This window comes from Opisthorchis viverrini, assembly GCF_000715545.1.
Source record: "Opisthorchis viverrini unplaced genomic scaffold opera_v5_15, whole genome shotgun sequence".
Taxonomy (NCBI): domain Eukaryota; kingdom Metazoa; phylum Platyhelminthes; class Trematoda; order Opisthorchiida; family Opisthorchiidae; genus Opisthorchis; species Opisthorchis viverrini.
The window spans coordinates 1,237,803-1,263,100 of NW_008751671.1; the positions used below are offsets into that span (position 1 = coordinate 1,237,803).

The 25,298-nt window shown below is 45.0% G+C and overlaps 2 protein-coding genes across 2 annotated transcripts in view; both read right to left on the bottom strand.

Annotated features, from left to right (window-relative positions):
• Window positions 1-445: 445 nt before the first annotated feature.
• T265_01395 (hypothetical protein) lies at window positions 446-3,633 on the bottom strand (the record flags this gene model as incomplete). The annotated part of the gene is made up of 2 exons (XM_009165421.1): window positions 446-821; window positions 3,611-3,633. The coding sequence occupies 2 exons, from the start codon at window positions 3,631-3,633 to the stop codon at window positions 446-448; spliced, it is 399 nt and encodes a 132-aa protein (XP_009163685.1).
• A 10,716-nt stretch (window positions 3,634-14,349) lies between these two features.
• T265_01396 (hypothetical protein) overlaps window positions 14,350-25,298 on the bottom strand; it is a gene marked incomplete at both ends in the record, with an annotated part of 130,863 nt that continues 119,914 nt past the window's right edge. Inside the window, 6 exons of the mRNA XM_009165422.1 lie at window positions 14,350-15,104; window positions 16,189-17,123; window positions 19,585-20,280; window positions 21,536-22,462; window positions 22,697-22,963; window positions 23,774-24,409. Of these exons, the coding sequence (XP_009163686.1) occupies window positions 16,383-17,123; window positions 19,585-20,280; window positions 21,536-22,462; window positions 22,697-22,963; window positions 23,774-24,409 (3,267 nt within the window). The remainder of the gene's footprint in view (window positions 15,105-16,188; window positions 17,124-19,584; window positions 20,281-21,535; window positions 22,463-22,696; window positions 22,964-23,773; window positions 24,410-25,298) is intronic.

Here is a 25,298-nt window from a genome sequence, read left to right on the forward strand (position 1 = left end):
CGAGTTCTGATATATTCTTGATGTAAGGTAGGATTACCCGTCTGATGGCTTGTTCTTGTTGTGGCTGCTGTTGAGATGTCTTCTTCTTCAAGCTTGTCTTGATAAAACTCCTTGGATATCCATTCTTCTAGAACACTCTGAATAGATGGCTTTCTACCTTCTTCCGCAGTTCTGTGGTGCTGCAGTGTGCTTCCGCCCTCTTGAACAAGGTTCGGACGCAGCTCTTTTTGTGGCTTACTGGGTGATTGCTGCTTGATATCTTCAAAAGTGGTGTTGAGCAGTTCATGTGTCTCGTGTACTGAGTCCCATTTCATGATGACAGAGGTGTCGTCCACGTAGCGGATCCACAGTTCTGGATTGATTATCGGCAGTACCACACGCTCTAGTCTTTGCATTACCACCTCAGCAATAAATCCTGATATTGGGGAGCCCATTAGAGTGCCTTTCAGCTGTTGATATGTTTGTCCATCGAAGCTAAAGTATGTATCCTTGCAGAAGTCCAACAGTTTGCATATATTTCACGTTTCATGGCTTCCGTCGTGTTTGAATTATTCCGAAGCAATTCGGCTATGGTTACCCGTGCTAGGTTGTGGTTGATTGAAGTGAAGTGTGATGTGACATCAGGCGAAAGCATGACTTCATAGTCTTCTATACTGAAGCTCCGTAGTTTGCGTAGGAACTGACCTGCATTTTTGATCGTGTGTTCCGATCCGGAGATTAAGTGTTTTAATCTTCTCCATAAGTCTTTTGCTAGTTTGTACGTTGCGGTTCCCGGAAGTGAAACACGTAACACTACTGAACGCACAACCACTAACCCACCCCTACACACAACTACGCACTGATGATGTCACCTCGATTGGTGATGAAACTTTTGCAACCAAATTGCCCAGTTCAGCGAACAAGCCAGCGACCAATGAATAGCCAAATATCATCGTCTTGGATATCGATAAGGTTTGGTAGTTTGAACGGTTTCAAATACAGCTAACATAAGAACAAATTCGTAAACACAGTAACTTCTATCACTGAGGCTCCCAGACGTGTTCAGGGGACGTAAAGTATGACACGCTAAGATACTGTACGCTGATAGTTCAGTGGAACCCCGCTGGGTTCAGTCGGTCTAAAGTTCAACACCACTTGTCTAGAAGTGAACTTCATGTCACCAGAAATCAGCGAAAGAGCTATAGCATCAACAGTAGTCAAAAATTCACCATCGATGAACAAGATTTATGAAGGCATTAGGAGCATGCACACGAACTAGGCTTCAGTCGGGGAGGGCTGGTCACGTATGAATCCACAGCTCATGAAATGACCAAGCTGACTCAACTTATCGTTATCCAAGACTCCGGTACAGACACTTAGATACTGGAGCGGGTATACTACTACTCACTACCACGAGACACAGGTGTCTGCTTCTTTTCCGCTTACTAAAGTCACCAAACTGGCTAACTCGTCTACTTACTCCGAAAAAGACTGAGAAAACAGGGCACATTAGTCCACCTAATGCAAAATGGGAGTGGAAAGGTATGAGTCAAAGTGCCACTCAGAGAATCGGTAAACCGGAAGAAGATGATTGATGTATGTTACCAAATGATTGCATCACTGAGAACTTTGCGGACGAGACAGCAGCTTCAGGGAGCTATCCTGTACTGTCTCTCTCTGTTTTTACATCGGCTCTTTCACGTAAGATTCACGTTACTTTTTATGGTTGCATTCTGGTGGAACCTTTTGCCTACTGACCGAATACTGTCTCATTTTGGTCAGAAGCAGAAGAGCCGTAATTCTGTCGCGGGACATATTTGGAAACTTTTCATATTGTCTCTATGAATGGGGAGGTCCAAGTACGGAACGGGACTACTTAGAGGGAATTGAATTTGTCGAGCTTCCGTAAGTTCACTTGGTGACATCCTCTTGCCAGAGAGCTAGAATGCACTCGGTAATGGAAGCTTTTGGGATAGACTGGTGGATCGCCTGCGACGACGTGCGCAGTTGCGCTCGTGAGCATCGTCTACTGGGTCAACGCCAAATATAGCACAGTGTTCTGACGGCAAAATACCAACCGGGAAAATGAGTTCAGGTGATCTGCTCTAGCTGGCCGGGGTTCCAGATAACTCAGCCTGTGACGATGCTAGAACTGGTTATCATGGCTAACCATGTTTTGCCGTACGTGTTAGGTCCGGCTTAAGCATATTAACAGTGGATGGTCTCAACGGCTGGCTGTCCGCACCTGGGCTTCTAGACTTTCCTTAACACACTGAACATTTAAGTGTGCTAAGTCTATGATACCATCCTTTGACCACACACAAGCGGAACAAGTCGTATACCCGTTAAGCCTAGTTAGAGGTATTATGCATGAAATCCTATCATAATCACTCCATTCTTCTTCAGTTTCTCAGATGTTATTGAAATGGTCCAATAATATGTGCATTATTAGTACTTTGGAAAGCGAGTGCATCGAACGTTGCGAAGAAACCGGCACAAACGTCCAACTCATGTCAGGAGTAGAGTACTTATAGATTTGAGATGCACAAAGACTGTCCGTGAGCAGCATGTAGCTCGTTTCATACTGAACCTTCTTCATTCATCTTCCTTGCAGTCCCAAATGTGGCATTGCAGAAAACCGTAGTAGGCATCGGCAACTGGCAGCAATTCGCAGTCGATGGGAATCTCAAAACAGCATTTGTACCGGATGCTGCCCAATTTCCCTACTATTACGTGGACCTAGGGGCTGTCTATGAGTTGACGTCAATCAACCTGTTTTGCCCGAACGAAGGAACGTTCAGTGAGTTTGTTCGTCACTAGTGTATCATGTACACGTTATCCAAGCTTGGGGGCATTTCATCAATTCTAGTGAAACTTGGTTTCGCAAGACTGTTGTACGACCAACTTGGTCAGAGGGGGATGCAACAGACTGGAGTGAATAGGTCCTATTAAACGAACGTGTCCTTTTTCCACTTTTTTATACAGAAAATTTGAAGGTACATGTTCCATTCGATGTGCACACTTTTGAGGGTCTGATGTCACCATGCAATTATGAAACTCTCTACCCATGGGATCCACTCGCTTCAAACCTTAAATTTAAAAAAGCGGGAGGAGAGATTGTGCTGAAACCACAAAAGCCCGTTCGGTATATCATCATTGGCAATCCAAACGCTAACTATTCAAAACCAATGAAACCTATTCCAATTGGGGAAGTGCAAGCTTACGGAAAGAAGCTGCGTGAAACACCTGTACCGCAGGTGCCAGAAGATAGTGGTCCGGTACCCAAAAATTATTATCAAGTGAGTCCTGATTTTAGAGTTTTCTACGGCGATAACTTCATGGTACATTGGATTAGGATATCAGGATTCCCAAAGTTATTTTAAAATGAATCTGCCAGTTTTGGTTGCATTTGTTGGGCTAAAAGGCAAATGAGATAAAAAAAGTGTGTTCAGACACAACCGTACAAAGCAGTATATAATATATATGCATATATATATGCATATCCTTATTCAGCTGTCATGCGATTAGCGAAAGGACTACTTCGCTCTATAATCACAATACCATCTGCAGTGATCAGCACTCGTTGAGATCTAGCACTGTGTGCCTTAGCCTGTCCACTAAGCAAACTTACTTGATTTGTAGGTATGTACTCATACCACTTTCATTCGAACAGTCGTCCTCCTATCCTTGTGCAATTACTCTGGTGAGTCCACACCCAAGGGAGGAAGCACTGGACCCGAGTTTCTCTCATATTAGAGCTCATCAGCAGTGCATCCCATTGGCTTGACATGAGAGGCAAGCGTGCTACCGCCATTGCACTAGCGCATGTTGGAAGCACGTGAATAATCACGTCTTGTTTGGTGGACGAACCTGAATGATGGCTCCAAGACAAAAAGAGGATTAGCGAAATACACTCATTTGCAAACTAATTTGGTTTTTTTTTCGAGAGACTCACCTGGAACCCAGCTGAATCTCTCGTTTGTGATGTTTTCAGGCAACTGAATGTGCTGCACCAGGCCGCCTCATGTTTCAGTCGCTACGATATTCGAGATATCGCGATGCATGTATATTCGTAATGCACTACTCATAAGGTTGCTGAAAATTCGTCGACAGCTCACGACCGGTTTCGCCCTTCTTGGGGCTCATCAGATAACACCACAAACGAGAGATTCAGTTGTGTTCCAGATAAGTCTCTCGCAAAACCAAAAATTAGTTTGCAAGTGAGTGTATTTCGCTAATTTCGTGCAATTTGGTTTCAAGTAGAACATATGGTTGACGGAAACTCGGGGACTGTGTTTACCTGATGAGCCCCAAGAAGGGCGAAACCGGTCGTGAGCTGTCGACGAATTTTCAGCAACCTTATGAATAGTGCATTGCGAATATAAAAGGAGGATTGTTCGGATGAGAGTGGTGTGAATATGAATCTACGGATCCCTCATCCTGCCACAGCTACTCAAGACTGTCCAACAAGTTTCGGACTTATTGAGAAGTCCTGACGGAACACAATTAGTGCAGTCGTTCGAGCTTTCCCTCAAGCGTGAACACGTTCGCCTTTTCAGACATGATTATTCCGATGCGTTCAGAATGCTCCGGGGAAGAGGAGGGGAAACATGCTCGCCTGGCATGTCAGATATCCGGAGTGTAAAACCAGCAATGCTGATCAACTTTAATAAGCGCAAAACTCGAGTCCAGTGCTTCCCCTCTTTGGCGCGGATTTAACGAAATAACTGCAGCAGGACCGTTCAATCGAGTGTGTGACCGAGATAAGCGCTTGCGCTATGCCTAATTCACCTCTCGAAACTCAGGCCGTATTACTTAGTCGACACCAAATTCAGACAGGCACCAAAGGAGGGTGATCGATAACTATAGAACGGCTGATGATTAGGGATGCTATTTTTTATTTTGTGACGATCGAATAGATAGATGACTCATAACCTTACCTACAAACGACATTGCGGTTCATCTTCACAGAAAAAACGCAAGTCCCTTCAACGGAAACCCTAATATATTCTGTTGGAAAAGACCATTGTGCTTACAACATGTCTTAGTCTTCCATAATAATGCCGAAAAACCGTTTTGCTTACAACAGGAACAAATATCAATCAACACGTTCTAGGCTTCTATAATAATACAAGCGTAACACTGGGGACAGTGAAGTGGCACTAGGTTCCATCCTCATCAGGCCCGTAATATGCTAAGAGTTCATTGGTGAGGTGTATTCATCTACAAATTACATTGGTGTTAATGAAAGATGTATCGTTAATGCTATTTTCCAACTGAATGTGATGTACAAAGGCCACCTCGTGTCTCATCTGGTACGGTATTCTAGATATCGCGTATATTTTTTTGAAGGAACAACACACGTAGGGTTGCTGAAGACTCTTTGGTAGCCCACTACTGGTCTCGTCCTTCTTCAGAGTCGTCCGATAAATGCGGTCCCCTAGTTTCAGTCGACCTTATGTCCTACTTGAACTCAGATTGGACGCAATTCGCCAAATACCTTTGCTAAGTGATGCGTGGTAAGCGGAAGAAGACTGAATATCAGCTGAATCTCTCGTTTATGATGCTATTTAAATGAACGTGCCGCACAAGGGTCGCTTCATGTTTCAGTTGCTAACATATTCGAGATATCGTATTACATTTTCCTGACATTACACATTGCTATTGCTGAGGGTTCAGCTACCTCAAGAGTAGTGTGCAGTGTGAAGTCGGACTTCATCACCGTCCAAAACCACTGCCATGGTAATTCAATAAACTTCTGAATAAAAAAGGTTGACAACCCGCCAAAAAGCAGTATCAGATGGCAGCACAAACTTGCCCTATGTTCACACATGAATAAATCGATAAGCGTAGCCTCACTCAAGAACTATCGGTTTATACTGGGCCATACAGTGCGGACTTGAGTCCAAATTAATGATCACGAAATCGATGCCCTTAATGTTACTTTCTCGAAATAGTTCTTCATGCTTTATGAAATTCACCAATATGGGCGCAACGAGATCAGTTTCTAGAAGCTCTGTGCTCTGGTGGTCAGTATCAGCGGATGTGTCATAGATGATCGAAAATGCGTTGCTCTAACACACACATGCCCACAGAAGCAGTGCAGTAAGAATCAGAACACATGTAAGTAGTTGCTGCAATATTACTTGTTCCGGAAGACGTAGAGCAGTTTGCTTTGCTTGGCTGACAACTCAGGGTAGCAGTGTAGGCCATATCCACCACGCTCTTTTAAGGTCATAGTGTTCTGGATGGACTTTGTACGTGTGTCAATTGTCTGCTCTTCAAAAATGCTCAACGCAATACAAAGTTTGCTTGCCACGAATTACTGACAACCTCAGATCGACTGGATTGTCACCCAAGATGGACTCGGTTTTAATGTGGCTACTTCCTTATGGGGTACTTCATCAGTAGATGGGTCAGCTTGACGAACACGTGTTTCCTGCAGAAATGGCCCGCCGAAACACAGTTTGATATCTCTGAAGAGATCGACCAAAGAAATCTCCTCAAAGGGGCCTATGCTGAGTGTGTTTTGGCCCTTTAATAATTTTTTGAGAGATACATCAAAATGCGGTTCCCAGAGTCAGTCGGTCCTTCCAGCTCAAATGGAAGGACCAGAAAGACTGCTCCCTTTTCAGGGGATCTTAAGCCTGGTTACCAGGAATTCAAATGGTAACGACCTGATTCTTTCCGTAGTTAGACAGCTCTGGAAGCCGCACTTTGATGGAACTCTGGTCTGAAAGGGAATGTATATATGTATTAAATGTGTGTTATAAGACCACTAGTCACTTTGAGCATAAACTTACCTGCCATGCAGTTGCTTAGATATATAGCTAGGGGAATATAAGAGAACCCAATTTACGAGTCTTTCATCCTGGTCTTTTCGAGAGGTAGGAGTGATCTTTCAAAGGGCCTCAACTCCTGGTCGAACCACACGGAACCGGACGGGCTGGTTCCAGTTAGAGGGTGACAAGATCTTTTGAGATTGGAGACTTGTGTGGTAGTGAGGTGGCGTCGATTGATCTAGCAAATTTATAGTTTTTAGCCTCCAGTGATACATTATCACGGTCGTTTATACATTCCTTGAAAAACAATTGCTCAAGAAGGAACGGAACATCATTTTGTTTGTCCATCGTATGAAAAACAGAGGGCGATCAGTCCGAATCCTCTTGGTAACGGTAACACTGTCCAGGAGAATGGCATACCACGTGTCGTCTCCAGAGAGCAGCTGTTAGAAGCTTTCTTCAGTCGATCAACATAAGACATCAATCAAGGGTGTCAAGTAATGCACTTGGGAAACGGCTGTAAGATCAACTTATATAGGCCCTGTAACAAGTGTTGCCGTGGGAGGAGAATCCTCACCGGAGTCGCAAACCCATTTCCCTCGGCGTTGTGACAGGAGGGCGCTATCGAGTGTGTTCTTTTTACTTGCTGCTATTCTCTTGACATGGGCGATCCAATTCAGCTTGCTGGATGACTGCATAGCGCGCAACATTTGGGTAGCGGGTTAAACAGCATCGAAGTGAAAGACTGAGTGGATCACGGTGGATGTAATTTTCCGCACACCAATTTGCTTTTGCGCTATTTTAATTTGGAGTAAGGCTTTCAGTAGGCATCTCAGTCGTCCCGCGCGTGACTCCAAGCTGGTTTTTTGTGGGCAGATGAATAGAACACCTGCTCCACGCCATGCATTTGTTGACCTTTAAATTGGTTGGTAATGATGGCTAGTAATGTATAACATAAGGCTGTGCAAACAGTACGACAGAGTCAGTGCTTTCTGTCGACTCGATCGGTGCATAGTATGGTTTGAATCCAAGTGGTCAGCAAGAGTAACGGATGTAGCCAGTAGGAGTAAAAAGGATGTTTTGAATGGCTGGACTGTAGCGGGTTGGATTTACTTTTTTGGGGAATTTTCTGCCTGAACATGGAACTGAGATACAGGCAAGGGATTCATATACCCAGGCCCAGGTGAAAACCGTTAACGTAAAGTCACGCATTGCATGTTTGACAGGGACATTGAAAAGTCTCACACAAAGACACAAAACCACAGTAGCCAGTCTGGTTGCAGGACAGCGGACCAACGTTCTAACGTTGTTTCCTTCTGTCAACCTGATGCCTTTTGGCTAACCGCCGTGAGGCTAACTTATTTGACCGATCGCACCATTTTGGCCATGGAAATAAAACATTCACGATCGCACCCGGCTGTCACAACGCTACAGAAAACAGGTTTCTGACAAGTGAAAATTCGCTTCTCATGAATTGATGCATGTTACTGCGTCTGCAGGATCCAAAATTCCAATAAATTGGGTAAACTCCTGATTGGTATTATAGAGAACAAACCTGTTGATTCACCAATGTCCGACGCCACAAGGGAGCCGAAACGTAAACATTCTGTGTGCTGTGTATTCATCGCCTTAATTACAATAGATGCAGATGTACCCGCATAGGCTATTTACCCGAGGTGTTTTCATAAAATGGTTGCAAAGACCCAGATTTTGGGCTCACCAAGTTCACATTTTCTCTTTTTTTATTCAGGAGACCAGAAGAGCAATAATTGGAACTCAAGACCAACTATGGGTACATCCCGGATATGGCTACTTTAAACCGAATCACCGATACAGGGATGTTGTGCTTGGATGGACGGACCAACCAAAGATCATGGCGATCATCCGAAAAAAGGCTAAAGTGTTTCTTATCATGGGACATGCACTGCCGATAGAAATAGACTGGCTCCCAATGTACAAGGGATTTCGGACAAGTTGCAAAGACTGGCTCACTGACAGGTCATCCACAGCGAACTACGTCAATATAACTGCAAACTACAAGCCAGGTGATGTAATTCTTATTACACGGAATGACCAATTTGACGTTGATAAAATCTATGATAAACTGATATCCGGTGAAAATTCCGCGTTTGTTGGCTATCCAAATGAAGATAAAAACGACAGTTTGTCCCAACTACTGGAAAAGTTGGAGATTGACTTTGTTAGAACTGAAGACGATTTGAAACCGCAGTTCTTGACCGTGAGTGGTTCAGCTGACAGTAATGCTTTCATACCCACAAGCTACTGGATAGAGCGCTATGTGAACAGCTGGAAGGCCTTCAGTACAGAGCGCTTCCAAGTTAAAGACGAAGAGCTTGGCATGGAGCAAAAAGATGTTGAGGTACAATTAAATGCGTTAGTTGCGAAATATGGGGCCTTGATGGAGTATCTGGCTCCGTGCGATATACAGAATTATGTCAGGGACGAAAAGTCAGTAACTGCTTTGGTTAACTACAATTTGGCATTGAAGTACCAATCCGGAAAAAGTGGTTTTTCTCTCCCGGGTGTTCACCGATATCCCGGAAAAATTCCTTCCTCCACGCGTCCCACGACTGTTGTTGCGAAGGTTTTCTCTGACCTTTCCGGGAGTTTCTTCCCGTTAGGTGTGTATGCCAAACCTGGTGAGGCATTCAGGTGGACGGTATTAACAAACACTAACAGCAACCTCACGAATCAATGGATACGAATAAATGCACAAACTGATTTGATTGATCACCACCCGAGATGGAGTCGATGGCCAATACTGTCCACTGCAATATGCATGCGGAAACAGGGGCAATATGTCAGTCCTCACGGTGGACCACTGTTTCTGCAATTGCCACAGGGGATCAGTATTACAATCCTTCTAGAAAATGTCTATCGATATCCTTGGTTGGATCTACGAAATCAGGAGTCATTTGCGTCATTTGCGAAGGAAATCAAAGAGTACTCCACTGTACCTTGGTTGGTCATTAGTGGTGATGCAATGAATTCGATGTTGAGGACAGTCGATGTCTACACAACGAAGACCAGCGAGGTTACATCATCCGCCCGTTACTTTGACGACGCAGTCAAGGTAATGCATAACTACAGAGGATCCCAATGGCAGGAAGCCAGATCTGAAATGTTTGTAGCGGATATTCAAATATCTTCTCCACCTGGACACTCTGGCTATCCATGGATGGGTAGCCTCGACTGGAGTAAACATTTCACCATGTGGAGTGATTCGATAAAGCTCGGTGGTCAACCAAGCTTTTTGGACGTAATGGGCAAGAACTTGCAGGTCGAAGAAGCTACACTGAAGGGGGGTGATGAAGTGACAAACAGAGTATACCGCCTGCTCGTGGAAGATGTGATTCTAGGGCTTAACCCGTACGAAGGTGACATGGACACCAATAGGTGGAATTTATCGGAGTACAACGGACCGGGCTTGGGATATTACAGATACTTGGGTAAGCTTTTCGGGTACGGACTGGTCGGCAACGCTTTTATTGAAGCGCGAAAGAAGGCGCCAAAAAACGAAATGGAGAGAACACAACTTTGGATCAAGCAGATGTGTATTCACTCGGGCTATAACTTGGTTGCTTTTCATAAAATGTGGAATTTTCCCATGACGGATGAAGCGCAAAGTGTTTGCAAGCGTTTACCCTGTTTCTTCCCAGATGACGAATACACGAAAAACTTTCGGAGCAAAGTTGATGCAGTACTGAATGAGTCTGGAGGGAGTTGTTCTCGCAGAGAGCCAAAAAAGGCGGAGTTCCGGGGCGAAATAAAAGCCGGTTTGGATAGGACTCGTCCCCAAAACATTTTTCTAACCTTCCAATGAATAGTCCTCACACATCCGATCTTTATTTCACTATGACTATACGGATACATCATTTGTTGTCATGTCGATATCTTCCTTGGCTGGGGTTGTACTTATAGCTGGATCATCGGTGTCGTTTAGGCGGTTGATTAAGTATCATCTAATGGACCTAAGTTCATGCTCTGAGTTCCCATGTATGTAGAGTTGGCTACACAAATCACGCGAGTAAGTGATCCGATTTTAGCTGAATCAATCAAATTCTAACGTTTATCTAGGTTGTGTGGTTTAGGCGTTGATGAACATCGGAAGCTCAAGGTACTACTGAATTGTGGTATGATCAGGCCTCGCCTGAGCACGAGGTCACTGATCAGACAACCGTTCCCAACTTTTACACGTTGCTAACTACGCTTCTTTGATACATTGGAATTGTAAGGTTGAATACAAAAATCCACATTGCGATCCTGAAAGAGCTGATTTTGTGGTCACTGCGGCAGGCATACATAATCTGCCGGAACTGCACCACGTGCATATTCAATACGAAATATGAATACCACTTTAACCGGCCGGGACAAAGTGCACAATGGAGTAAATTCCCATCCATAAAGAAGGGATGCCGGACACCCTATATAGCTGTTTGGACGCTGTTTCGTGCCAAATTGAACAGATGGCCGCCGGTTGGTTTTTAACTTTTCTGCCACTTGCGTATAAGCCGCTTTCCCTAACACACGAGTACCCCATCTATACGAGGTGATAGGTATGTACTTCGGATAGGTTTGATCTCACTTTTCTACGTACCGTCCCAACAGTATGTGCTCTTGCGGGAGGGCTCCACAACACATCTGTGTCCCTGATGTATGCGGATGTATGACTAGTACACATCCTATTTGCTTTTTCTTCAATACTTTGAGTTCAAAAAGTCAGCAGTGAAAGTTTTCATGTGACCATACCTGATTCTTTGGCGTGAAGTGCTGCAGGGACGCATGGAGTATAAAACCACAAGCAAAAACTGGAGGCAAGATAAAACATTTACACGTTCGACCAGTTCTACAGAGGGGAGAAGCAAGCGACTTCGATTTCTTTGTGGCGAAATGACAGGGGATGAAAAAATACTAAAAAACGATCAGATTCAGCTACTTAATATAATGGTAGGGAGAAAATGGCCTACCAGTGAGAAATTACTCTCATGGAACATGCATCCTCAGTGGGGTTGTTCAGGTTCCTGAGTAAACTGCTTTCAATTGGTCCACTAAAGCAGGATTCAGTAGTAATCCCCGCCCAAAAATAGTTCGAATAATAAACAGCTCTTATTTGGCACCTTCCCATCCATATTTCAGTATAGCAGATGATCTGTCGAGGATTGTCGACAATTTCGTTAACCTGAGTGGCGTTGCGTCCTGCTCTCCACACACAGGCTGTGGATAAATTAGTCTGCAGCATAAGACGATCGTGCTCTGGGTGGGCTGCACTCAGCTAGTCTTAATATTGAAAAGATGTACAGTCGTGTGCAGTCGGTCATTCCGTAGGGTTCGGGAACTTGCCTGCTACTGTTTCTTCCAGTTAACCCAAACAGATCGGATCAGAAACGAGAAGGTACGTCAGGAGACCTTTAGGAAGGTGGATAATGCAAACGCAATAACCAACATGATCGAAAAATTTCCAGCATTCTTAGGAGCATGCGTTCCGTCTAGACAACGCACTGCGGTATCTCGAACATCGTATCAACTGAAACCTGAAGCGGTCTTGTACATCACATTCAGACGAAGATGAACGAGAGACTCAACTGGACTCAGCTTGGTCTTCTGTTAGCAGCAAATTAGTGTGCGGGTGTGTTTCGCGAATAGTGCAAGCGTTACCATATCAACCCAAACTTCACCAAAAGTGCTGGTTGTTTATTTGAAGGAACCTACTCGAATTGTTGAGTGAACTGAATGCCACCTCTTGCGACATTTGTAGTTGCTCATTTCTATCTTGTTCCTCAATGCATCTCGGAAGCCTCGATAGCAGAAGCGACGCTGTAGTCTAAAATGAATATCAACTGGTGACGTAAAGCGAAAAGCAATGCGCAGTAATCCTTAAACTAGTCCACGAAAAAAGTAGCCTATAGGGCATCAGCTTCCACCATAGTTAACACTTCCAATCTCGATTGCGTATCAAAAGTACTACACATGCATTCAGAAACATCATTTCAAGCAAACTCTGACCAAAAATCGATAGGCAAGAGAAGCACATGAAATCCACTTAAGCTTGGATGGTCGACTACTTGTATCTTAACTTCACAGGTGTAATCTATGGTGATTGGCTAGCACATACGCGAAACATACTTATTTCTCGAACTGAAGACTCAACTGAATCTCAGTTGAATTTCTCGTTCGTGATGTTCTTCAAGTAGAACATAAGGCTGACGGAAAAGGGGACTATGCCTGTCTGATGAGCCTCAGGATGGGAGGAACCGGTCGTGCGCTGTCAGAGTTTTCAATAACCTCAGGAGTTGTGTTACGGGTAGTACAGTATTGATGATGTCCACATCGAAAAATCGAAATAACACCAGGACAGGGGAATTCTAGCTTGGCATAGCCATTTTCAGTGTGAAGGTAAGCTCAACGTGTTTCCACTTCCAGGCTGTAAAATTCAAGACCGCTGTTCAGCTAGGTTAACTAGGTTTTGAACAATGTAGGAGCTAGTGATGCGTAGGATCCTGTCCAGAAGCTCATCGTTCGGAACCACCATGCCCTTTGTAATTGATGTGCGTATTTATGAAGACCCTCGCGGAATAGGGGAATGTGATGGTTTGTGCAGCTCTTGCCCAAATCACCTACATTGGGAGTTGTCCGTGAGCTATTCAGTTCCATATCATCCATGAATGGAAGCGAAACTAACACAGTCTCCTGGCCGTCCAGCTTGAGGGTTAGAGCGTCCGGCGAAATGTTCCTTAAAATTCGTACTACCTTGGTAGTCTCACGTCAACCAACGCAATCAGGCTGTTGAGATACACACTTTGGTTTGGAGGCTCACTCGTCTCTGCTGAACGCTGTTATATCTTCACGCCTTCCTGGAGTGTCCAAGTGATTTTACCTGAGCGTGGTTGGAAGCCCTACAGGCCATGGTGCTTAACCACTCCCAGTGGCGAGCTCCTTGTCACTCCTTAGCCGAACTACCTAGCTAACGCTTGTTTATCGTTGTGTGCTGGGCTTTTGTTGGGTGACGTTTGTGAAGGACATTCGGTGAATCCTGCCGATGACGTCTTACTACATCATGATGCTCAGATGTATTTATTGCAGTGGTTTGGGTAGATGTAGGCACCTCGCTCTTGGCCGTTTCGCTAGAAATAAACTTCCAGTCTTCTGCTTTCTCTTCATCTTATTTTCTTCCTCCATGGTTGTGTGGCCGTTACGCGCCATTTTCAAATGTTGGTGTATTGCAGCCCATGATGGGTGTCTCGGAAAATGAACCCATCTGGGTGTGTGGGTGGAGGGTAATGAACCGGAGTGGCACTCAGATGACAAGCCTCACTGATGGCTTGTGACATTCTGTTAAAGCAATATGCAAACACTAATGGTGAGCCTGCATCCATAGGCTGGTAAACCTGTCGTCTCACGTCTCAGCCTCCATAATCCTATCGGGTCACTCTCGACTATATTACTTTCCTGATCCCTTCATTTGGTCAGTCAGTTGCTCACGGATATGTCTCAAAGTTGAAAATACTAGGTGATTGATGGTAAGAACGCCCTTTAGAGGAGAAAAGAGTCGTAAACGGTGATTGAATAAGGAGACTGTTGAAGACATTTGCGAACAGCGTTGTGTACAAAGATGCAGAGGGCTTTGGGTATCACGTAGACACGAACAGTGGGGTTCGACGATAGGTTCCGTTTTACATTGATTACACGGGAGAACAATGGAGTAGGTGTGAAGATCGGAATTTTCGAGATCAATAAAAAAACCCACAATGGAGCAGGACAAAACATGGGAAGAAATGAATAGGGCTATTTGTTCAAAAAACAAAACAAAAACAATATCATAAAGATGTCTGATTGTCGAGCCAGTGAAACAGTAGCCGTGATAGCAAAAGAGCCGATAGGGTGGAAGGGAATGATATTGTACAGAGAGGACACAATCAACTAAAATTAGTAGCCGAAGCAAACAAAAGAATTAGGAAGCACCTTGTTGCTGTGACCTTAGTTCAGGTATCTCACGGAAGGTTGTCCTATTGTATGGGGTCGACAAGATTGGTCCGTAGCAAGATTCGGCGAGAGATGTAGATGAGAGTACCTAGGAGCAGTTGTGCATCGAATCTTCTGAAGGATGACGAGTGAGAGGGGAGCAGTGAAAATCGATTGTGAGGAAGTGAAAGCCCTCGAAAATACAGGAATCATTAAATTGACTGTCACGCGGCTAATACCGGGGATGCAGGGGATAGGCGGGGGGATCAGCACTACCGTGGAAGACACTGAGTGAGCGGTCGCGGTAGACGTGGGCATGATGGTGTAATTCGATCGCACGTAGAAAAGGCAAGCGTGAGAAAACTGAAATAAGAGCAGATGCGGGAGTGTTGCAAGATAGTGTAAGAACACAATGATCAACGCACAGGAACAATGAGAGAAATAAATGAGTCAACTTGGACGGTAGGTTGAGGAATGGACTTCTGAGTAATACATACGATGCATGCATGAAAAGCATGACAGATGTCATCGTTTGGTTATTCTAATGATGAGTTCACTTGCGATGAAAGTGACATAATGAAGTCGATACAGGCACCACTGATACGTATCTAGGGCGGTCTCGTTCTTGTACACGCAGTCACTCTTAGTAGAGGTAGCTACGTAACAAAGTCACCTACTATCCGGATGGTTTGCCTTATGTACAGAAAAAGTTTTGCTTCGTACTACGTCACGAGTCGACAAGAGTACAGGATCACACAGCTCGCCTTGCTAGCCTAGACTTCTATGATGAGACAGAGGGTAAGGAAGGCGTAGAGGTCACTCATCAGATCAAGCGTCACAAACACTCAAACCAGGTGACAATTCCTGTCCCACTTCCACAACCTTAGCCGACAACTTGTACACTACAACTTATCACTCATTTTTGTTCGCTCGGCTACCACTTACGTCACGCGCCATGGACGCTTACGAGCTTCATGTTCGTGCACGCATCAAACACGTAGGGACACTCTCTTTTCACACTGCACACAGTGAATAGGCATACAGCTCGGCCGAACACATACTCGCGCGCGCGCAAGTCCACGGCCAACCATGGAATACATGTAGCGGCCAAACTGCGGAGAAAACACGTCCCCACCGTCGGGAATTTCACCAAGGAACTCTCACAGGCGATAAGTTCCTCTTTTGACTTGCTCCCATTTTGCATTGTATTCATTTTTATACGTGTGGCATCTCACCTTTGTCAACTATACTAAAAACCTTTATTAGTGCATATACCTTCTGACTGGTGTTATGGCCATCATCAGCAGTGCACTAATAAAGGTAATAGTGAACACAGCTCCGCGGTAGTACATTCTGTTCAGCCCGCTGGCATTATTATGGTGATCCATGCGTAGACGGTGGTGTAGACTTGTGACACGACATCGTGTAGCTGAAAGTGAGAACTTACCTGTCTTATTGAGATTTGCCAATCATGAACATTGATAGGTAATCTGTCGGTTGCGCGTCATCGAATGTGTTTGTGGTCTGTACAGATTTGGCGCTGGTCAACAAAAAGACCAGGAGGATAATGGATTTTTGGTTGAAATCGAAAATTTACAGTGGTCACAGTGGGAAGGCGCTTGGGTCGATCGGTTGGACAGATCACCCAGAAGAATCTAGTTTTGCTTTGGAAAAGGCTCGTAACTGATAGGTACTTGGATCATCGTAGAGCCGAAAAAGTGCGCTTCCATTTTCGGGGGGTGAGATTACCGAAACCCATCGATATCCTGACAAGTGTTCGGACTGTTGGAGCTGGGACAATTGCTTGTAGGTCCACAGGTGGTTTAACCGGAGAAGTTGAGTGGCTGCACTGCTGTCCGCCATCAAGTCCACGGTCGCAACGTATGCGGAGTCAAAGCGCATAAGCCCCTGGGCCATACGTGTCTCGTGGGCCCAGGCTCCTGTTGAACCCCGATTTTGTGCATCCAAGAGAGCCTGAGACTGAGCCTCTTCCCATGAAGTAACGAAGCGTATTCGCCATTGGATCAGACATCGAGTTAACCAGATCTCACTACGACCAGAGCCTATCCTATGCACGGTCAAGTTGTAATCACTGGGGCTGTGAATCACCGGGAGCTTTATACCAAGTTCTGTTAATTCCTTCAAAGTTGTGGCCAGCTGGCCCAAACGAGCAAGAGACTGGACGAACAGTGACTTTCCAGAGAAATCGTCAAGTTCCGTCCACCAGTCTAACAGACGCGAACCCGAAATCAAGATCGCTGGAAGTTTAACGGAGGTGAAGACATCGGCATGAGGAAGGTCGGAGGTAGTGACAGTTCGACTCGGCGCAGCAGGAGTTCCGAAAACTTGAACCTGACCATGGCGGTCGACTTCGAATGTAACCTAAATAAGTGAGCAGGACAAAAGCGAAACATGGTGAAGTAGCTTCTTGCCAACTTTTCATATATCGATCACCAGTTTTTCAGGGTGAACGAATACAGAACCAAACACTTGTATCACCTTTTGAAGAGAGTAAAAGCAAACACAACTTAGCTGCATTCTAAGGATGTGAAGAGGTCACTGAGAACTACATACGAGTCGCAGCGGAGGAGTACTCAGATATCAGACAAACTGGAGCGCATTACCAACTCAAGAACAAGGAAATATCTCTGCGTTGACAGCTGGTAAAATAACGGGATTGATTGGTAATATTTTCCACCAAGCAGGATTTGTAATCGATCAGATGAGAGGGAAGGAACTGACAAACATCGCATAACCCACACAAGTCACTGGTTGACCCTTCTGAGAGGCGCGTGATGTAGCCCGAAAGGACAATTATATATCGCCCACTGGTTAACGGAGGACGCAAAAATGCAAAGGAAAGACCCATCGCAAGAATTGACGAAAAGCCGGACCGGTTAGACAGGATGCGTGGATAGCCTATGAGCCAATCCCGTCTCCAAATCGAGTTTGGGGCTTGTGTTGAGAACGGAACATGTTCATCCTTGGGTAGAAATTCACTTAGTGATTCGACGAAATACGAGATCAAATTGAGAACAAAGGGGAGCAAATCTGCGGGTTAATTCAGAGGAATAAGAATCAGTAACTAACATCATCTTGGGAAAGTATGGACAGAAAATTTTGGGAAGTCAACTATCAAGTACACACTACTAAAATAGCCTGTAGATATGTGATCAGATGGTTTCTTATTGGGCACGAAAGATGAGCGAAGTCCATGAACTAATTGGCTGACTAAGACGAAAGGACAGAGACGTATCTCGCAGGTTTGCTGGAGTAAACGAGTGGCACATATTGATGAGTCATCTGTTAGTCTCGGACAAACGACACAATGATAGTACAGTAAGGATGACCACTCGGTACGATCACTATTCATGCCAGCGGACCGTAAACAATCCACTCGGAAAAACAGGGCAATGAGCTACGTGAATGGAGACAGTTGTGCCACCTTTGATGAAAGCTTTTTAACGTTGGTGACCAAAGTCTGTGCTTATTGAAGGGGACATCTGATTAGAATGGTGTCCCTGAAAGAAAGATTCCCACTATAAATGGTTGCCTAAGCGAGTCACGACACCGAGGTTAGGAACAAGGACAATCATTCCTTAACATATACAGTTGAGAGTTTAACGAGATCAAAGAGTACACCCAAGGGGAACAGACATTCCCTGGAAGTTGCTGCATTGGTTACAGAAAGGATATCAACCAAACGGGTTTGAATGATTCTGAAGACGTTTTAGTTGTGAACCGGAAACCGAGTATCAAAGCTAAGGTCGTTGCCTTGGGTACAGTTTCGTACCACGAATATAGCGACGATGACAGGGAAACGGCTCGGCAGCCTGACCAAGTCGGTTGAATTGAACAGGAACAGTGGTTATCGAATGGAGTGGGGAATAGGACAACTTTACAATGAGGGCGATCATTTTGATGCATGGTGCCAAACGCTATACGAAAGGGTCATTTTAGTTAGTGTAACCAGCCATCAGCATATCTCATTCCGGAGTCCCCTTCCTGAAAAATGATAGCTTCCAACGTAAGTGAAACTGCTGGCTAAGAATTTCATTTTTCGTTGTGGAGTCATAGGTAATGTCTACCCTATACATGGCTAAACGAAAAGAGTGTTGCCGGGCAGTCGGTTTAAGGGCCATAACACATGGAATACTACTATCTTGTCTATCGAGGGAGGGTCGCTTTTATCGAAAACGGTTTGTAGCATGATGACCGAAAATGGCTTTTCCTCTAATTATTCTTGTTTCACCAAACTTGTCTAGACAATGAAAACGCGGGGTTAGCTAGTGTATTGATCATCCTGTCGGATGACAGTAAACGGGAGGACTGAGCAATGTTGGCGAATAATCGAACTTTTTCAAAGCACACATCGTTTCTGGCTGAATCTAAGTTGAATCGATCAAACAGTATGTTGAACCGTCGATATAACGAAGCCGAACAGATCTACGGAGTGAAAGCGAGGTTTCTCTTTGTCTGTTACCATACTCCCCAAACATTGTTTTGACGACTACGGCTTTACTACGTGCTGAGTAAAAAACACAAACGGCTTCTATGAAAAAATTTCCAAATTTGTGCCCAAAAGCTCGCTGTCTATCAGATCATCTTTGTAGATAGGAAATTGTTAGAAAGAGCCTCGTGATTGTTTATCAGTAGTTGGGATGATTTCCTTGAATGGGGTGAAACAAATGAGGGCACAAACGTGTTTTGTTACGTTGGGTTTTGATGGTGGCAAGAGCGTTTCTAGTTGGAGTGACAGACAGCGATGGTCCTTAGTGGCACTGGTTGGACAGTATATTTCAGACTGAACTTCATTGAAAGAAAACAGAGAAGGTACACAAACCTCAGGACCGAACATGTCTTGTGATGGAATCAAACGCAACCAATCGTTGGCGACGACGTAACCAGTCAAAAATGCGGGAAGGCCATTTGCCTCTAATCCACCCGGTGTCAGTTGACTGGGCTGAGTCACAGTCAATCGCTGCAACTTCTGATTCAACAACTCCGAACCACAATCACGATAGAACATCGTGTCAAGACGGCCGGTTAGATCGAAGGAGGCTGGAACCTGAGGAAGCTCCCATTCTAGTCGATCGTTGCGACTGATCGTTCCAGTACAAGTGTCAAGCTGTGGAAGAATTGTGTTCACATCTAGCCCGGATTGTTTGAGCCACCAGGCGGGAGACCGAATGGCATTAACCAAGCGGTCTGACATCCCAGCGGGTCCGATGCCCAAACTTAGCTGTTCCACTGTACCCCATTTGTGGGTGTCCAAAACCGATGGATCTCGGTAGACAGTAGACAGTCGTGTGCTAAGTAGTCCACGCCAGTCGGGACTTGTGTAGGTTGCACCGAGCGGGTCGTAAGCACGCATAGTTGCCGGACAGAAGACGAATCCAGTGTGTCCATCCACAAGACAGCCAGCATATCCGATGGGAACATTGGCATCTTCTAGGATGGAATTGGTGAGAAACTTGTTTCTGTTCGGTTGCGTGAGACGACGTGCACCGGTGGCAGAGTATTCCGCGGTCCATGTGGTCTGTGGAAGAAAGAGATAGGATCCAACTTTGTTGCAAACACTTACCGACTGACGAAAATTGAATGAGAGTGATCAAATTGAATTTAATTGAGACAGTTTTTCTGACAATGGTGGTCGAACAATATAGGAGTTACCCACCACTACTAGATGACTAAAAACTGCTCCTCCTAGTTTATAATATAGATTTGGTGCTTTGGAATTGAGCACACAAGTACTGACCGAAACAGACTCATCAATGAATACCCGACTACAACTAGTTGTGATGGTTATTGAAGAGGTTCCATATGAGCGTCAGTTTAGCGTTCGTCGTAGAATGGGCGTCTAGCTTCCAGGTAATCAATGGCTCTTATAAGATGCACACCGACGATCATTATCAGCAAGGATTACACACCTGTGCAGCGCTCATCGGCTTTTGCCACAAACTGACTCCGTTTACAACAAGACAGATATGTCGATTCAAGATTTTATTCTTCCTTGAACTGAGGTGGATTTTGACCAGTTTCATCGCTTTACGAAATACTAGGACTTCCTTTTTGCGGCTCAAGTGGTTAGAGCGCGAATTTACTGACCGGAAGGTCCGTGACTCGAACCCGACCTCTGCCTCTCGACTTCCCTGTCTAGGTTTGGACGACCTGCCAGTATCCCAGCCCTCGTGCCTCCGTGTGGCATGGCAACTAGGCACCTAAAGGGTGCTACAGCTGAACGATTATTTTATTATTATTTCCTTTTTGCAACATATCTACACATACCCGCAGAATCCTGTGAAATACAACGGGAAAACGAAAACTCAGTGGCCGTAGTCATGTCCTGTGATGAAATAAACTCTGCTCACGACGTAAACTGGGCATAGGATGTACGGCAGTCGGAGCTTTCATTATTGAAAAGATGTTGTGAGGGCTAACCTCAATTGAGACCAGTAGCCAATACGAAAACTAGGTAGGGCGTTCGGCACTGCGGTGTTCCTGTGACCGACTGCGTGTGCATCAGAGGAATTGGGGATCACTGTTGTTGAGTTCAGCTCCAGGAGGAGTGCACTATCCGTATAATGTGATGTAACAACACCATCCTCAGAAGCATTAATACGCTGCCTCCTAACTTTCACAAAACCTGAATAAAATGGAACTCAGGTAAGTAGAACCGAGAAAAAACAAGGATGGGATTGAATCCAGGAGACTTTAGACAAAAGGCCGAGCGATAGGCACCCACAAATTGTGAACAGAAATCAATCATGAAAGAAATATCAGCATGCATTTACCTGTCCACTCTCGGAAACCATAGCGACCGGTGATCCCTCATGATTGGTTATTATAAAATAAAGGTGCTTTGGTTTTTGCCGTCTCTGTGATCGGGAGAAAGAAAGCATTTCCGGATCAAAAGGTTCATCTGAGTTTTTGCTATTCCTCGGAGGAATGTCTGTTTGCTGCAACATATCAAATTCTTCTATGGCGATCAAATGTCCCTGAATGGGATCGTAATGGAATCGGAAGGATGCGAGGTCACCATGATTGAAAACATGCGTGAGGCGACTAGGATGTCTCGGATCAGCGTAGAAATATTGCATCAGATCACGAACGATCAAGGTGTCGCGAACTAGCACCAAACGGTCTTGGGCATCATACACATATTGTACACGGAACGCTCGTTTGAAACCGACGTCATCTTCGACAGGAGAGTGGTCGAACGAGGATGAAGCGGAGTCTGCCTGTGTATCCAGATCCAACTTGCGCTCAGCCCAAATTAACAAACCTTTGCTGTTATAAGCAAATCTATCAACAAGATAGTCATTATGTAGACGGCGCTCTGTTAGAAATCCATCTTCATCAAATACAAATTCCCAATTTCCACGGCGCTTCAGCAACCCTCTCGCGTCGTAAATGAACTGCAGCTCTTCAGAACGGCTGGTCGAACCTGACCCTATCCGACCTCCAGCCAATTGTGGATCGGACATGGAGATCCGAAGTCGTGCAACGCGTCCTTCAGCATTGTGCATTAGTTCAGTGTGCGAACTTAGACTTGAACCAGCTTCCTCGCGTTCGACTGTCTTCAAAAGGCCGCCTGACGTATGGGTTAAAGTTATCCAACGTGGAACATGGCCCCGTTGTTCCTCGCGTTGAACAACATCCATGGAATTGGGACGAAACAGGAGCGACAGATTGTACAGTGGATCACGGCGGGACGATAACTGGAAACAAACGAAACAAATAAAGGCGAATATATTAGGTATACGTTAGCATCACTTCACAACGACCATCGGACGATCGGTGGAAAATGGTCACTGTGGAGAGCGAACGCTGTGATGGATGTCGTTGAGGATGCTAACTGTATAAAGACTTTGGAGAAGTACAATGTGAAACGTTGCCCAAATCTTCCAGACAGAAGCAAGTTAAATAAATAGAGAATTTGGAAGCGGACTTACGGGATAAAGGACCACCTGTCGTAATCGTCCCTGGTCGTCCAGATGCCGATAAAGTTGCAAGCTTTTAGGGGCATACGTGATATAAAGAGCAGATGGTCGCTGAACTATATCCAGATCGCAAATGCTTAGGACTTGTCCTGCAACTGGGTCATATTTGATCAAAGTTTCTTCGTCCAATATCAACCGCACTGTACGAACTGTCTCGAGCACGCCATCCTTACCCTCTCCCGATACTGAGCTGTACAGTTGTGTGTGTAGTCCGACCAGCTATAGATGGGAGATTAGTGCAGGTGATCAAACAAGGTCTATCAGAGAAATGTCCGGACAGCAACAAACAATCATAGATGCATATAGGCACATACAGAGAACACCCATTTTAATCCTTATGAGATAGGAGACGAGAAAACGGAAGCGATGCCAAACGTAAGAAGGAGCTCATAACATGGCATCTTTTTCAATGAAATTCGAGTCGAGATTGTAGCTAGACCAGCCCGTTCGTTCACTGAACACATTCACCTTGAAGCTGCTCCTAAAAACTCGTAATCATGGTACAAAATCCAACAAGAAAATTGTAGCTTTCTTTAAAAGATAGGTCCACGTAGTGGATCACGAAGTATTAGTGGGCATCAGTGGTCGACAAAGGTGGCATAAGTACACAAGAACCAATATTCGAAACTAGAAGTCACTGTTGCAATTCGGATGGATAAAACTGCTATCAATAGTCAGTATGTACGGTGCAGTGTTTCGATCTGTACTGGATTAGGAGAACAAAAACATGTTCAAAAGCACGTGAAACGATATGGCTATTCCCATTTCCTAAGGGTCAATAAATGTGGGGGATTTTTTGGCGAAACTTGGTTTTCAAGCCAATGTTTTGTAAACTATCCCACACTCATGAAGTGGGCCTATTGGTTGCCTTATGTGCCCGTGGAATAAACGTCCTACTTTGAATGCTCCAGTAGGTGATTATACACTAGCCTTACATCAGAAAACGACGTTGTCCTTGGCGTGCTTCGCGGTGAGATGAGATAAACGTGGTTTCCATGGGAATTTGTTCCATCTCTCACGTAAACTTACGTTCATATTTGAATTGTACGAGTAGACAAATCGGGCATTGAACAAGCCACCTAAATCAGGATGTGCTGTTCTCGCTCCAGGAATACTTTGTTGCAGGCGAACGGTGTGAATCAGTGGTCCGCGATATGTACGCCAAACGGTCAATCGATAACCGGCCATGACATCGATGAGCTGGAGATGGGGTGCAGCAGTCAGCTGTTTCAACTGTGGCCCTGGTTCTTCCATTGTCGCCGAATCCCACTTGACGGTTGTCTTGTCAAACACGATTTGTTGCTCACGAGGAAAATGTTGTATGCGTCGATACCCACTGGGCCATATGAACCGTAGCAAGGCAGAGCTGATCGGATCGTCTGGGGTCGAGACAGACCACAGCAGATCTGTACCCCATTCAAATATCCAAGGGTTGGGACATCCAGGCCAGGGTTTGTACCTCAGCTGCTGTACACCCAAGGCGGAGATTCGTGAAAACTCACGAATAAGACCAGATGGAGTGAGGACTCCAGAAGCCATACTGGATGAGGAGATCGAACTGGATGCGATGTCACGATAGTTGTCTTGCAATGCATCCCGTCCCCGAGGTGGTTCGGCATAGAACAGTCGAAATTCACCTAGACCATTCATTGAAATCACTGAAGGCTGGAGAGTGAAACAGTAAAGTTAAAATCAGTTAAAAGCAGAGTGCGGTAATAGAAAAAACGTGAATATAGAGGCTCTCAACTACTTGGTTGCTGGTTCTTGACGGATTACACAAAAAATTGATTGAATCTGAAGACTAAACAAACGCAAGACCACTGCGATGCCCCAAAGTGGGTTCCGATCCAGCTCAGGGAGTAGATTAGGTCCTTTAGAAAGTGAACCATTCGTTCAACCACATAGATAACCGATTGGTCGCGATTCATACGCTAAGATTTTAACAAACTTATGCACATCAACTACCTGTTGTCTCTTCATTAGTTGCATCATGTAGGCTAAGATGTTGGAAAGGCTCCAAAACAGTGAACTAGCATCGTCAAATGATTCCGGTATCCTCTTTTTTATGATTAAAAGTTATAAATAATCCATCAATGAGACCTCGATGATTAGGCCAACAGCAAAACCCAAAACCGATGGGCAAGTGATGGTCGGTGTTCGAAATATGGTCCATTTTGTGGGTGAGCAGCCTCGTTCCAGTGCCCATCTGGAACACAGATTGGTCATCAAACGGGTGCACAACGGCATGGCGTACAGAAATAGATCATCCGGAAACAAATAACTGTTGGCCCGGTAGTTGATTGAGTGACCGTTGATCTCTTCGTCGAGCCTGGCAAGTGGCTTGCACACGTTTCGTCATCAATTAATAAGACATCATCAGCATGCGGTCGTATGGGTACTTAATCCCTACCCGAATGGGTATATACAGCTTACAACGACTATCTGTTATCTGTGATGTGATGAGTTAATTGAAAGGCACTACGCGCCCAATCTCATGGGGTCTGCAGTCCTTACACTCGGTTGGTGAGTAGATTCTTTTCGAGGATTTTCGCTG